We start from the raw sequence: 14,968 nt of genomic DNA, 5'->3' as shown, positions 1-14,968 counted from the left end.
GAAGGCGTCATACAAGAAATCAGCGCACAGATGGGTCTACCCGACGCAACACGGTAATTCTAAAGCCAACAGAGAAAAGATAATTTACTGAACCTAATAGAAATATGCGGTACTTCAGATCGTTTCTCAACGTAATCACACGGATTCTACTCATAACCATGGCCGTTCTTCCACGAAAATCATATCACTACGATTTTCTACAACACGTGCATAGTTTACAAATAGATGAAAGTCTACTACGCTAGGTACGTTATGTTTTTATAAAGAAAATTGGTTTTCATAAAACCATAAAGAAATATTCCCATAGATGAATTCTCTTGAGATATTCTAACATCACCGAGAAACAATTCTGACCGTTTTTCGTATACTTTGCAGCGCTCGTGCTGCAGATTTTGCTCGCTTTCTTTTTGTCCTGTTATTGATGTTAGAGTTACAACGTAATTTCTTCTATATATGGTCATTAGGTGCGCAACTGCCCGGTTATCTGCACCCTTCTCGTCAGGTACACCTGCCAATTCCAAAATGTGGTACATTGATCGGAACAATGATCCTTGGCTATACGACACTGCGGATTTGTTGAGTCCGGCTGAAATAAATCAACATATATAATTTATTCCTTCAGAAAGAGTTCATTGATTATATATGTAAATAAATCGTAGTTATTAGGAAATATCCTTGACATACTACGAAAATATCTGTGATATACCCACCTCGTACTAAGTGTTTTCATCATGGATTCATCATGGAGCGCGTCTCGCTCTCATCATCTTCGTCCCCGCATCCTCTTCGTCGATGATTGTCACTAATGCCGACAGACGTCGTCCAGTCCAGGTCTCATGGAACGGTTCCTCCCCGTTCCATACTGCATCCCAGTTTTCCTATCCTGCCTAGTAGCTGTAACTTTGAGGCCTGGTCGACCACCTCCAAAAGCCCGCAGTCGCTGGGGGTACCCAGACAGCAGTCATGGTCGTACCAGTATCCTTCTCCGAGAAACTTGTGCACGTGAGTCCGCTGCAGAGTGCGCGTCCGTACCGAGGTTTTTTTTCCAAGGGTGTAGAGAGGGCAAGCCCTCTACTATTGACCCTACCGACACGAGACACCACTCCGGTACTACCGTACGGCATTGCTTCAGGGTGGCGCTCACGTTCGTCATTAGCAGACTCCTACATCCACGCCGACATTTCCCTACATCCCCCATCTCTCTTTATTTCAAGAGATTCGGGGTTCAGGATCTGCTTCTTCCTTCTTTCCGGACGGGTCTGATATCAATCCGCGTCGTCTCTCTCCTTCGTCGTCGACACTCTCCATTTCACGACGCTTCATCAGCGACACCGCAAATTTTACACCTGCTTCCCAGTTCTTCGGGGATCTCAACATTATCTTCACCATATTGTCCGGTGTGACATCCATCTCTCCAGTATCTTCTTTAAACTGGTTCACATAATCCATCGCTATTGGGCATCCAAAGGCTGCGTGCTCTGCATTATCGACTTCATACCCACAGAGGCTGCAGCTGGAATCTCTCCTTATCTTCATCCACTTCAAGTAATCATTAAATCCTCCGTGATTCGTCAATAATTGCGTGAGGTGGTACTCAACCTCTCCATGTCCTCTTTCCATCCATTCGCCGATACTCGGAATAAGCCGGGCCGTCCATTTGCCATCAGCTTTTTCTGCGTTCCATCGTTTCTTGTTGTAATCGTACGGTATCCGGAGATAACACGTAGCGCCACAGTACGCTGCGCGGATAATAGTTTCTCCACATATGTCTTCCGGTCTAGGATAGAACCCCACACTTCCACACCATACAACAACTGGGATTGCACCGCTATACTTATCACTCTCCTCTTGAATTGCCGTCCACCTCCAATGTTCGGCATCAGTCTTGCTAATGCAGCAGCCGTATTCCTTGCCTTGTCAGCAGTTTTCTCCATGTGACTTATAAATCTTAGCACACTATCAAAATGAACTCCGAGATACTTCAAGCTTTTCTTCCATTCCGCTTTGTGCCCTCCCACAGATACATCTGGTGGTATCCGCACCTGCTGGTTGGTGAGCAACATTGCCTCCGTCTTGTGAGCCACCAGGGTGAGGCCATTCTCCGTCATCCACGCACTCACCGCATCCAGTCCTCCTTGGACTCTCCATTGTAGGTCCTGGGTCCCTTTACAGTAGGCAACTAGGACCACGTCATCAGCAAATCCCACTAACTCCACTTGGTTAGGTATGACAAGATTAAGGAGCCTATCATACATGGCGTTCCACAAGAACGGACCTAACACCGAACCTTGCGGCACTCCTGCCGTCACCTGGTACTCTATCACTCCATTCTCCGTATTGTACAGCAGTGTCCTGTCTAACAAATAACTGCTAGTTATTCTCATCAGGTACTCAGGCACGTTCCTCTTTTTCAGGGCCTCTATTATCCTTTCCCAGCTGGCGCTGTTGAAGGCGTTTTTAACATCTAACGTAATTACCGCGTTGGCTCCTACAATCCTGCGTTTATTTTGCACCTTCGGCGCCGCCACATCCAACACATGCATCATGGCGTCAATGGTTGATCTACCTTTACGAAACCCATACTGTTTATAGGATAGGTCACCCGCCGAGCCGCAGTGATTCAGCAACCGGGTCAGAATTAAACGCTCCAGGAGCGTACCAGTAGTGTCTAAAAGGCATAACAGCCTATATGACGACGGGTTCTCCATATCTCCGTCCTTCTTTCTCAGCAAGACTAACTTTTGCCTCTTTCAGACTGCCGGGAAAATTCCTGCCTCCAGACATCCATTAAAGACCGTCAGAAGTAGTTCTGGGAATTCCTTCGCAATGATCTTCAATACCTCATTTGGAACGCCATCTGGGCCTGGTGCCTTCATTGTTGGGAGTCCTATTGCTGCTGCCTCCTCTAGGTCCTTCAAGGTCAACCTTGGAATTGCCTCCACCTCTACGACGAATTGCTGGGCTGATCTTGGATGGTGGCTTGGAGACAAAGTTTTCACAATGTTACCTATACGTTCAGGGTTCAGCAATCCTGGGATCGCTTTTGGAGGCCCGAGCTTCTTCATGACCAATTTATACGGATTCCCCCAAGGGTCCTGCTCCAGCTCTTTAATGAAGGCTAACCAGCACTCCCTTTTTGCTCTACTAATAGCTTTTTAACTTCCCAGTGGGAAGTTATAGTAATGGGTCCGATTTTGCGAATCGCTAATTTTGCGCCAACAAGCACGCGGTCGAGCACTTGTGGCGTCAGTTAGCTCCAGGCAAATCACGCGGTCATCTCTGTATGATTGTTCGCAGTCAAATCGCGGTTTTGTGCAGTCAGCTCACCTTTGGTAGTACCAAATACAGTCAAGTAGACTCAGACAACTTTCACGAACAAAAGTGAATCATCATCATTACTCTCATCAGTGCCAGTGGTCCAGTATAGTCAGTTGTAGTGTCTTTGGGCGCGAAGCTGAACTGGCGTCGACGCCATCAGACAATTCAAAAGTGTATAAACAATTAATGTACAGTCAACTCACATAAACTCAGTGATTATTAATTTCTATTGGTTAAGTTAAGTGTTATTGGTTAATAAAATCTATAAAACCCATACAATTTGGTGTTAATAAACTATTTTAAGGAACCTTCTAGCATCCAACCTTTTTCTTCATTCTGCTCTTAATTATTACAGTCCACTAGTTTTTAGTTTGCTCGTCCGGCCGACTCGAAGTCAGAACATTTGGTCCTTCGAGCCGGATGAGAACGGCTTGGATGCATGTCGAACAATTCTAGAAAGTTCTAGTGCTTCATAATTTTGTGAATATTTTGTGAAATGCTCTGTATAAAGTGCTTGGAATTTAGATAGACTCAAATAACTTTCAGTGTCAGTGTGTAAACAACCTTACAGACAAAAGGTGTTTACGCATTCCAGTGCCCAGTGACACTCATCTTTGTTGTGGTGCTCAGTCTGGCCAACTTGGACTTCTCTTTAGACGCTTGGCGCGCATTTTGGTCAGAGTCAAGATAACCTTGACGCAGTCAACTCACGTGTATATAAACATAGTTCGTGGTAATTATTTGGAAGTGGGGTCCACCCTATTTTTAGCTATAAAAAATCGAAAAATTGACATTTTTACATATTTTTTTTTTCCATTTAATGCGTTTTCACGGCGCATTTATGATAAAAATTGAGATAAGTACGAAAAATTAATATTTCAATAAGTTTTGAGCACTTGAAATCGTAAAAAAATTAAAACTTTCATGTTTTTCATGAAAATTTTAATTTTATCATTTTTTTAAATATTCTAAAAAACTACAGAAAAAAACAAACAATTATTAAAGTATTACAGTTTAAACATATTCCATCAAACAGAGAGCTTAGAGCTCTCTCTATAGGCACGATAAGTTACGTTCATCATGCCTGTGTTATATAAAATAATATAAAGATAAATTCAGAGCTAAAAAAAATCCTTTTTTTACTTGTTTTCAGAGAAATTGTGGGTATCATACGATTCAGAAGTCACACAGGTTGTGTTTGTTTTTCAGGAAAATTGTTGGTGTGACACAATGGAACGATTATACTAAAATCTAATTTCACCCACAATTTCCCTGAAAGACAAGCATCACCTGTCTAACTACTGAATCGTATTATACCCAGAATTTTCCTGAAAATGTCCTGAAGAATGAGCAACATTATAATTAGATAAAAAATAATACGGTGTTTATTTTTTAACAGTATAATAACTTAACAAAACAATGAGAAAATTATTTTTTAACAACAACGTAATTCATATGTTATTGAAAAACAAAAATACATTATTCACTTATAAGCTCATCATGAAATTCACGTAATGTAATAAAAAATTCATGAAGCCGATCACGGTGATCAATAATTTTTGATCGGAAGAACAATTCCGCTATGTAACCCGACATATTTTTTTCACGACGTCCATAATTAGGAATATGAGCTCTTGCGGTTCGCCATGTACGCTCAATATTCTGGGTGTAAGCGCCAGTGTCTGGATCGACGAAATTATGTTTGTGATTGACCCTAAGGTGTTTGAAGCCTAAAAACCAAATATTTTCTTTTATCTACTGTCACACATTTACAGATATTTTCACTCATTAACTTATTCACACACACTTTCACTCACTCACTTATTGACTCATTTACACACACTGTCACTCACTTACACATATTCTCACTTATTGACTCACTCACACACTCACTCCCTCACTCACACACATACATACTTAATTACATTTACTATACCTTCATCACTCAGACAATCGTATGCCTTCCAACAGTCGGACATGATCGTCGTATTAGGCCGGATTTTCCGCTTGATGATCGCGAGCAAAGTTTCTTTTGTACGGTTGGGAACAGCTTCTATAAAAAAAGTTTTACTTTCCCTTTCAAATCCGCCAAATAACCATTGGCCATCAATGATGCGCCCTTTATGGTATTTTCGTCGTCCAAACTTGGCCTTATCAATTTCAACAACCTTATTCCGCCCACCGATCTTTGCGGCTGAGTTTTTGAGTGCCCAATATTCCAACACTTCGCGAATAAACGACGACCAATCGCAATATGTACTAGAAGATAATTGCATATCACGCATTATAAATTCCTGGTGAGGCGGATTAAGGGGCAAATATTCTGCAATGAATTGGCAGCTTATTTCTGGATTTAAATGGGCATTGGCAAACCCACGAGCCTGTACGGAGGGACTGTTTAAAGTTGCATCTCTTCGTTTTCTTTTTCCGATTCTCCGAAAACGTAAATTGTTTACGACACTCCCATTTCATACTGTCGGTATTCAATTTGCAAAAATTATTACACGATTTACATTTTACCTCTGATTTTATTGCATCATGGCTCATTAAAAATTTTAATGATTCTTCTCTACTTTTAAAAATAGTAAATGCTGCAATTAAATCAAGAGAACATTGTTTACAAATCATTTTCAATAAAATTGTCAATAACAACACTAATAGCTATAATAATAACAACACAACACTAAGAACAATAACAATCACTATAGTAATGACACACTAATAACACGGTTAATAACAATAGTAATTGAACACTAATAAATTAACAATAACAATAAATAATTAATTAATTAATATTGTTAATCAAAATCATTAACATGTGAAACAATTTGATCACTGATAAGTATTGCAATTAATATAAGTATATATTTATATTAAAATATGAGCCAAAAAAGTCCCTCGTCCATTCTAAAAACATACAACTAGCACCAATCGATGAATTAGCATTCAACATTACCCATAACAACGAAAAATTAGCTAGAAACTCGGTTAATGGCGCTAGTATTCAAATTTGATATTAAAAGTTAAAACTTTTTTTTTATAACTTTGTAAATTATAATACCTACATTCTTGTTATAATTCTTTTGAAAAAAGTTCATTTTTCAATCTTTTAATTTAATTCCCGAGTAAAAATATATAGGCCCGAAAGAAGCCCAAAACACGCCCAAAATGAAAAATAAGCCCAATACAGGCCTGATTGAAGCCCATTACAGGCCTAAATTTTGGAAGAGCCCAATTGACGCCCAAAAACATTTTCTAGGCCCACAACACGCCCAATTCGAGCCCAAAAATATTGTCCAGGCCTAAAACGCGCTCAAATCAGGCCTAAAACTATTTTGCAGGCCTAAAACACGCCCAATTGAAGCCCAAAAATATTCTCTAGGCCTAAAACACGCCCGATTCAAGTCCATTTTCTAAGATCATATTCGACAATGATGACAATAAATCATTCCAAATGTAAATTTGTAGCACGAAAGTTAATTTGATGATACGTTTTTATGACAATTTTTTGTTTTTTTTTTAGATTTTTAAAATATTTTTGGGCCTGGATTGGGCGCGTTTTAGGCCGAGAAAATATTTTTGGGGTTGGATTGGGCGCATTATGGGCCTCAAAAATATTTTTGGGCTTCAATTGGGCGTGTTTTCGGTCTTGAGAATATTTTTGGGCTTCAATTAGGTGTGTTTTAGGCCTGCAAAATAGTTTTAGGCTTGATTTGGGCGCGTTGAGAGCCTAAAAATCATTTGGGCACGAATTGTGTCTCCTTTGAGCGCGCCCAAAAACTGATGATTTTTACTCGGGTTTTTAAAATTCAATAATTTGTAAAAATGGTTAGAATCATCATATTCAATTTTTTTTTTTTTTAAATTATTCGTTGTTTAGTGTACTTTTTGAAAAAAAATAACTCGATAATGTTAAAAAATTATATAATAGAAATTTTAGCTAAAAACATAAAACATTTGTCATTTTTTCAACTTTTGAGAACCAAAAACTGTTTTAAATTTTGTTTTTTCGATATAGCTCCATTTTTTATCATAAATGCGCCGTAAAAATGAATAAAATGAAAAAAAAAAAATTCCTATATCATAATTTTTTGATTTTTTATAGCTAAAAATAGGGTGGACCCCACTTCCGAATAATTACCGTTAGTTAATTTGTGTGATTCTTTTGGTGTTGAGACTTTATTGAAACCCCACCATTTGTATCAAGGTGACATTAGACAACTCTAGCAACATTTTTTGTGCATTTTCTTAGTGATAAGTGTAGCGTTAGTGACATTAGACAACTCACTCAACTGAACAATGGCAGACAAACGGTTAATTTCGCCTGCAAAGTCGGACTACGTAGATGTAGCCGAAGACAATGAGTCAGTTGAAGGGATTAGTGAGATATTAGAGCAAGTGAGTGTAAGCCAAGCGCCATCACCAGTTCCAGTCGACTCTCAGGCAGAAGGTATCAGTGGACCAACACTCAAGGTTCCCGAAAAAGCCACCACATCACGTGAGAGGTCGAAATCACCTCCTGCCCTGGCAAACACCACGCTGTTTAAGCTCACATCTCAAATGTCCAGGTATAAGCAGCTTCAATTCATGCAGCAAGATGTGGCTGACCTTGTGCGACAGCCTGCTCTCGTCACAATGTCTATGATCGAGGCTAAGCTATCCCAATTGAACGACCTCTGGACATACTTTGTAGTGGAGCATGAGGCATTAGGTGTAGGATGTCGGTTGACGCTTTTCAAGCACAAGTACATGACCGATAGAGTGTACGAAAGTGCTTGAAGGCTTCATTATCATATTGAGTCAACTCTCCATCGTGTTAAATCAGAACTACACGAGAAGGACATCCAGAAGGCCATCGACGACTACAAAGCCTCAACTCAGCAGACGACTCCAATGATCTACAGACAGGCAACTCTCCCAGAGATCCCCCTCCCAACATTCGCAGGCGACTCATCAACGTGGACGCAGGGACATGTTCACATCCCTCGCTCACGATCGGGAAGATCTCAGACCAGTGGCAAAGTTACATTACCTTAAGGCCAATGTATCAGGTCCCCCACTTCAATTGATCCGTCATGCAGTGATGAACGACGATGGATACGAACCAGCGTGGAATCAACTCAAGTCCAGGTATGATGATCCAGAGCAACTCATCTTCGCCCACATCAAGGACTTGTTCAGTGTGACCACACCATCATCAAAGTCAGCTGAACAACTCGATAACCTGGTAGGCGTGGTACGCCAAAACTTAGATGCCTTGAAGGCACTCAATGTCCCAGTCGACTCAGCAAACTACTTCTTGGTATACTTGGTGGCCAGTAAACTTAAGCAGCCGCTACGTGAGTCATGGGAACTCGAGCGAAGTAGGTCTCGCTCACCGACAACTCTAGACAGTCTACTCAAATTCATCTCAACCAGGGCACGTGCGATGGAGTCAGCTCAAGATGCAGCCCGTCAAGCAAAACGGTGGCCTACTCCAGTGATCACCAGAAAGTCCAGATCACAACACCAGTCCACTCGCCAGCAGACACTCAATCGCAGACGACTCGAGCCTCCAGGCATGGGGCTCAAAAACGACAAGCAGATTACCCGTGTGATCAATGCAGCAGTTTGGATCACTATTTGGTTGACTGCAAATCATTCGCAGGACTCTCGCAACAAGACCGATACAAGCTGGTCCTCGCAGCACGGCTGTGCTTAAATTGTTTAGGCCACCACTCGATCCAGGTGTGCCAGTCTGACAAGCGGTGCAGTGTATGCAATTAAAAGCACCACACAATGATTCACACTCCCCGAACAGCATCCTTACGGAAGAGAGGATATGGCCCAGGCCAAGAACCGCAGCCAACTCAACCAGGTCAAGAGCCATCAACCTCCCAGCAGTGAGGTGATGACGTGCCATTTCCACAGCCGACTCCAGATCACACTCATTCATCTACGGAGACTTCTCACCAGGTAACTCATCATCACAGTCAACTCTGATTATGCTTCAGTCAACTCATCAAGTGGTGGTGTGATCACTCAACATGCAGACAACTCAACAATCAATGGTGATGAATCATGTCAATCTACATGCGCTAACAGGAGTAAAGAATGCTTCTCTGATGACTCGACGGAAAGGATGACCTCAGCACATGAGGTTTCAGCCTCAGAAGGGTTGAGAGTCCTGGAAGAAGAGTCAAAAGGTCTCGTTCGATCTCCTACAGCTGAAGAAAAGAGTCTCACTCACACTAGTCAACTCTCAGACGACTCACATGATTCAACAATTACCAAGAACAAGACAGACAACTCAGAGATTCATGGACGATTCTCTTCAGCACTTAGAGCAGCAGAAGAGACACGGACTAATGAGTCTTCAGATCAATCAGACAGCTCAGCAGTCTTACACACCACAGCCAATGCAGTATTACTCTCAGACTACTCTCAGCTTCCAATAAGACTCCTGATTGAGTCAGGGTCTGAGCTGACGTTCATCTCATCAAGTGTGGTAAAGACTTGTCATCTCCAACGTCGTCCATCAGTGATATCGGTCAAATACTTGAACAAATACTTCGGGACTCCCTTCTCCCTCAGAGCTTCCAGTATTCTTAACCAGCTGGCACTATTGAAAGCATTCTTCACATCCAACGTCACAATAGCACTGGCTCCAAATATCCTCCTTCTTCCTTTCACTTTAGGCGCCACAATATCCAACACATGTGTAACCGCATCAATGGTTGACCGTCCTCTCCTGAAGCCATATTGCCGATCTGACAAATCCCCCACTTCCTCGTAGTGCTCCTGTAGTCTTTGGAGTATCAGTCGTTCCAGCAGCTTTCCTGTCGTGTCTAACAGACAGATCGGCCTGTACGATGATGGGCTTTCCAAATCACCAGTCCCCTTACTCAACAATACCAACTTCTGCCTCTTCCAGATATTCGGGAATACTCCACATTCCAGGCAGCTGTTAAAGGCATCAAGCAACACTACTGGATACTCCTGCGCCACTAACTTCAGTACCTCGTTTGGTACGCCGTCAGGTCCTGGCGCTTTGTTGTTCACTAGCCCCTTGGCAGCCATCTTTAGGTCCTCCAGCGTCCATCTTGGGGGGTTCTCTTCCACTGTGTTGGCCTCCACTCGTCTCCAAGGATGCCGAGAGAACAGCGTCTCAACTATATTCCGCATCCGATCGGGGTTTAGCAATCCTGGAATTGCTTTAGGCCCTCCCACCTTCTTCATTACCAGCTTTTATGGAAGCCCCCAGGGATCATTCTGGATCTCCTGTATGAAGGACCTCCAACAAGCATTTCTTGATCTCGAGATCTCTAGCTTCAGGTCTTTTCTTGCAGCCTTGTATTCTCCCTCCTCCCGTGCCACGTCCAACGTCCTCCGCCTCCGCCGCTGGCATTTCCTTCTACTAGCTAGGCATACCTTCCTTTTCCTGGCTATCTCTTCCGTCCACCAATACACTGGGCGTCTTTTTCCTGCTCCACCGTTCTTTCTAGGCATCGAGCGGTCGCAAGCGGTTCTAAGTAGCTTGCATAGCTCCTCCACTGTGGCCTCTCTTGAGCCGTCCTGTCCTGCGAGTGCTTTCTCCCTTTCTTTCCTGACTATTTCGACCAGGTCCTTTTTCCTCAGCTTCTTTACCGCCCAAGCATTCCAGTGTTGTGCTGTCTCCGTCTTGCCGAGCCTTCCATCCTCTGGTACCCCAATATTGAAGACGATATACTGATGATCACTCCCCGTATACTCCTCCAGCACTTTCCAGCCAGTAGCGCTGTTTAGAAGGCTTTCTGATACCATTGTAACATCAACAATAGACCCAGTATCTCTTCTCCTGAAAGTGAGAGCTGTTCCTTGGTTGAGGATCGCTAGGTCCTGACGTCAAGGTCATGAGTTCCATAGGCAGAGTGCTGATCCAGACTACTCAACTCCAAGACCCATTGACATCTTAATAGGAGCAGATTGTTATGGTCTGATTGTGAAAGCGGGCATCAAACAATGTCCTCAGTCATCGCTAATAGCCCAAGATTCAATTTTTGGATGGATGCTCATTGGAAGTCCACAACCGACAAGATGCTTAAGTCAGAGAACTCATCACGCAACAAGGGTCAACTCATACCAGCAAGTATCTGATCTCTTGACAAAATTCTGGGTTCAAGAAGAAGTTCCAGAGACTTCAGCCAGCCAACTCAGCCCAGATGATCAATCGTGTGAAGATCATTATGTTACGACTCATTCAAGAGACCAAGATGGGAGATATATTGTGAGAATACCACTAAAAGCATCACCATCTCTTCTAGGCAACTCATCAGCAAGAGCTCATCAGTGTTTACTACACATGATCAGACGACTCACAAAGAATGACTCATATGCACAACTCTACCACAATTTTATGCGAGAATATGAGTCACTGAACCACATGAAACGAGCCAAGGCAAGTCCAGTCAACTCTCCAGTGTATTATTTGCCTCATCATGGTGTCTTAAGAGAAGACAGTCTGACTACAAAACTTCGTGTAGTATTTAATGGCTCTAGTCCATCTTCTAGTGGTCTATCAGTGAACGATATTCAACATACTGGTGCCAAAGTCCAGAAAGACATTGCAGACGTACTCATTTGGATCAGACAGCATAAATTTGTGTTTACATCAGACATCACAAAGATGTACAGGCAAATCAAAGTCCATCGAGATGATTGGGATCTCCAGAGAATCCTGTGGGTGGACGAGCACTCCAAGATCATCCCATATCAACTCACAACAGTCACGTATGGTACCAGGTCAGCTCCATTTCCGGCTGTTCGTACAATGATCCAGCTAGTAAAGGATGAAGGTCATAAGTTCCCTCTATCTGTTGATCCACTACTAAAAGGAAGATATGTGGACGACATTTTTGGAGGTGCTGACACAGTGAGTCAACTGATAGACATCTCAACCCACGTCAGACAACTCTGCATGGCAGGTGGCTTCCCGTTGGCGAAATGGCACAGCAACTCACTTCAATTCCTTCAATCAATTACAGACAACTCATCAGAAGAGCAGATCCACTCATTTGAGAGCAGCAAAACGAAATTACTTGGGCTCTCGTGGATTCCAGCGAACGACTCATTTAAGTTCAACTCAAAACCTCCTCGTGAGGAGTCCAAGCTCACAAAGAGAATAATTTTATCAGAAACAGCACAACTCTACGATACACTTGGATTTCTAGCACCCTTCATTGTCAGAGCAAAGATGTTGCTACAAGAAATCTGGCTAGATAAACTTTCATGGGATGACCAAGCCCCAGATCACATCATCACCAAGTGGAACAGCTTCAGATCAGAACTCTCACACGTTTCAGACCTCTCAATTCCACGATGATTAAAGATCACTCAGAAATCTACCGTGGAACTTCATGGCTTTTCAGACGCCTCATAACTAGCTATGGCAGCAATTGTTTATATACGGGCTACTCATCCAGATCATGGAACTTGTTCAACTATAGTCTGCTCAAATTCTAAGGTTGCTCCATTGAAGAAGATGTCTATTCCTAGACTAGAACTCACCGCAGCATTGCTGCTTGCCAGACTAATCACTTATGTAAGGAACAACTTAGACATTCAGCCAACTCAAACGGTATGTTGGACAGACTCCTCAGTAACATTGACCTGGATTCAGTCTCACTCATCCCGTTGGAAGGAGTTTGTAAGAAACAGAGTGTCAGCAATTCAAGAGCTCACTCCAATCAGCGTTTGAAGGTTTGTACCTGGCAAACAAAATCCAGCGGATTGTGCTTCTCGAGGTATCAGCATATCCCAGCTTCGGAAGGACCCCTGTGGTGGACAGGACCACAGTGGTTAACAGCAGACGAATCATTATGGCCAACTCAATCATCAGTGTACGATTCAAAAGCTCAGCAGGAAGAGCGGCCCGGGCTCACTTTAGTTACTCAGACAATTCAACATGATTATCATTGGGATATGATATACAGACATTCTCGGCTAATTAAATTGCTCAGAGTGACTGCAATTTGCTTCAGATTCAGCCAACTCCTCAGACGAGTACCGCAGTCATCTCTCACCTTCCCTCTCACGCCACAAGAATTAGAGAGAGCAAGGATTTTTTGGATAAAGGCAACTCAAGAATCGTACTTCTCACAGGAAATCAAGCAGATCAACTCAAATTCACTGCCCGTCTCACACCCCCTCGCACGATTGACAGCATTTATTGACACTCAAGGAGTCATACGTGTTGGAGGGAGGTTAGCAAATGCTAGCTTGGACCAAGAAGCAAAGCATCCTGCAATCCTACCACAGAAAACTCATCTTTCCAGACTAATCATTGCAGATGCTCATGAAAGATCATTGCACGGTGGGACGCAGGCAACTCTGAACCTCATACGATCATCATACTGGATCATCGGTGGACGACTCCCAGTACGATCCTATATTTATCATTGCATGAAATGTGCTCGTTTACGTGGCGAACGAGCGAAGCAGTTAATGGGTCAATTACCGTTATCAAGAATCACTCCAGCCCGACCATTTGCCGTCTGTGGTGTGGATTACGCTGGTCCCATCACGCTAAAGACTTGGAAAGGCAGAGGCGCCAAATCATCTAAGGGTTGGATGTGCATTTTTGTGTGCTTCGTTACTTCTGCACTTCATTTGGAGATTGTAACAGATTATTCAGCAGACTCATTCATTGCAGCGTTCAGACGGTTCACTGGACGTCGGGGTGTCTGCAGAACTCTCCACAGTGATTGTGGCACCACATTTCAAGGCGCAGACACGCTCATCAGACAACTCTTCAAGCAGGGGACTCAACAGTTCAGTCAACTCGCAGCTGTATTTGCAAAGGATGGAACTGATTGGAAGTTTAATCCACCAGCTGCACCACATATGGGAGGAAAATGGGAAGCTGCAGTCAAATCAGTAAAGTTTCATCTTCACAGAACGATAGGCGACTCAAACTTTACATATGAAGAGCTTTCCACACTGCTTGTCCAGATAGAAGCAGTCCTTAACTCCAGATCACTCGAGCCTCTCTCAGCCGACTCTACAGACATTTCAGCGTTAACTCCAGCACACTTCTTGATTGGTGAACCGCTCATAACATTACCACAGCCTTCACTTGAAGATGTGCCAATGCCACGCTTGTCCAGGTGGCAATTCATTCAGCAGCGACTCCAATCGTTTTGGTCAACGTGGTCAAAACAATACCTTCAGCAGCAACTCGCCATTTCCAAGTGGAAACACCCATCACACCAAATCACAGTCGGCTCACTACTACTACTTACTGACGAGAGGTTCCCACCAACGAAGTTGCCTCTTGCCAGAGTGATTGAGGTGTTCCCAGGAGCAGATGGACTCATCAGAACAGTCAAACTCAAGACAGCAGCAGCAGAGCTCATCAGACCACTCACCAAACTAGTCATCTTACCATACACTCCACCAGCAGAAGATCAGCAAAGGCGTTGCTGATGGTGGGACAATGTTCTGACTTGGAGGGGCCCAAGTCAGTTAGTCAGAAATATTCAAAAATTGTTAATGCAGGACTTGTCCACCGGCGCGTCAGTCAACTCACTGGACCAATCATCGGGAAGTATTTCCCTCATGGCCCAGAAGGCAACTCTACGGCCCTAGTGACGCCAACAAGCACGCGGTCGAGCACTTGTGGCGTCAGTTAGCT

The 14,968-nt window shown here is 43.2% G+C and overlaps 4 protein-coding genes across 4 annotated transcripts; 3 read left to right on the top strand and 1 right to left on the bottom strand.

Moving 5' to 3' along the window:
- Nucleotides 1-4,797: 4,797 nt before the first annotated feature.
- Nucleotides 4,798-5,603, bottom strand: LOC118074637 (uncharacterized). Its single transcript, XM_035096016.1, has 2 exons — nucleotides 5,255-5,603; nucleotides 4,798-5,048 (listed from the first exon to the last, which is right to left on the bottom strand). The coding sequence occupies exons 1-2, from the start codon at nucleotides 5,601-5,603 to the stop codon at nucleotides 4,798-4,800; spliced, it is 600 nt and encodes a 199-aa protein (XP_034951907.1).
- Nucleotides 5,604-8,290: 2,687 nt separating this feature from the next.
- On the top strand, nucleotides 8,291-9,019 carry LOC118074636 (uncharacterized). The gene has a single exon (XM_035096015.1). It carries the CDS (start codon nucleotides 8,291-8,293, stop codon nucleotides 9,017-9,019), a length of 729 nt encoding a protein of 242 aa, XP_034951906.1.
- A 2,325-nt stretch (nucleotides 9,020-11,344) lies between these two features.
- LOC118074635 (uncharacterized) lies at nucleotides 11,345-12,658 on the top strand. Its single transcript, XM_035096013.1, has one exon. The coding sequence runs from the start codon at nucleotides 11,345-11,347 to the stop codon at nucleotides 12,656-12,658; it is 1,314 nt and encodes a 437-aa protein (XP_034951904.1).
- Nucleotides 12,659-12,915: 257 nt separating this feature from the next.
- LOC118074634 (uncharacterized) lies at nucleotides 12,916-14,760 on the top strand. Its single transcript, XM_035096012.1, has one exon. The coding sequence runs from the start codon at nucleotides 12,916-12,918 to the stop codon at nucleotides 14,758-14,760; it is 1,845 nt and encodes a 614-aa protein (XP_034951903.1).
- The last annotated feature ends 208 nt before the right edge of the window (nucleotides 14,761-14,968 follow it).

The sequence above is a fragment of the Chelonus insularis genome, unplaced genomic scaffold (genome assembly GCF_013357705.1).
Source record: "Chelonus insularis isolate UGA/USDA-ARS -01 unplaced genomic scaffold, ASM1335770v1 contig_137_pilon, whole genome shotgun sequence".
NCBI classification, from domain to species: Eukaryota; Metazoa; Arthropoda; class Insecta; order Hymenoptera; family Braconidae; genus Chelonus; species Chelonus insularis.
This window is presented reverse-complemented; position numbering and strand designations above follow the sequence as displayed.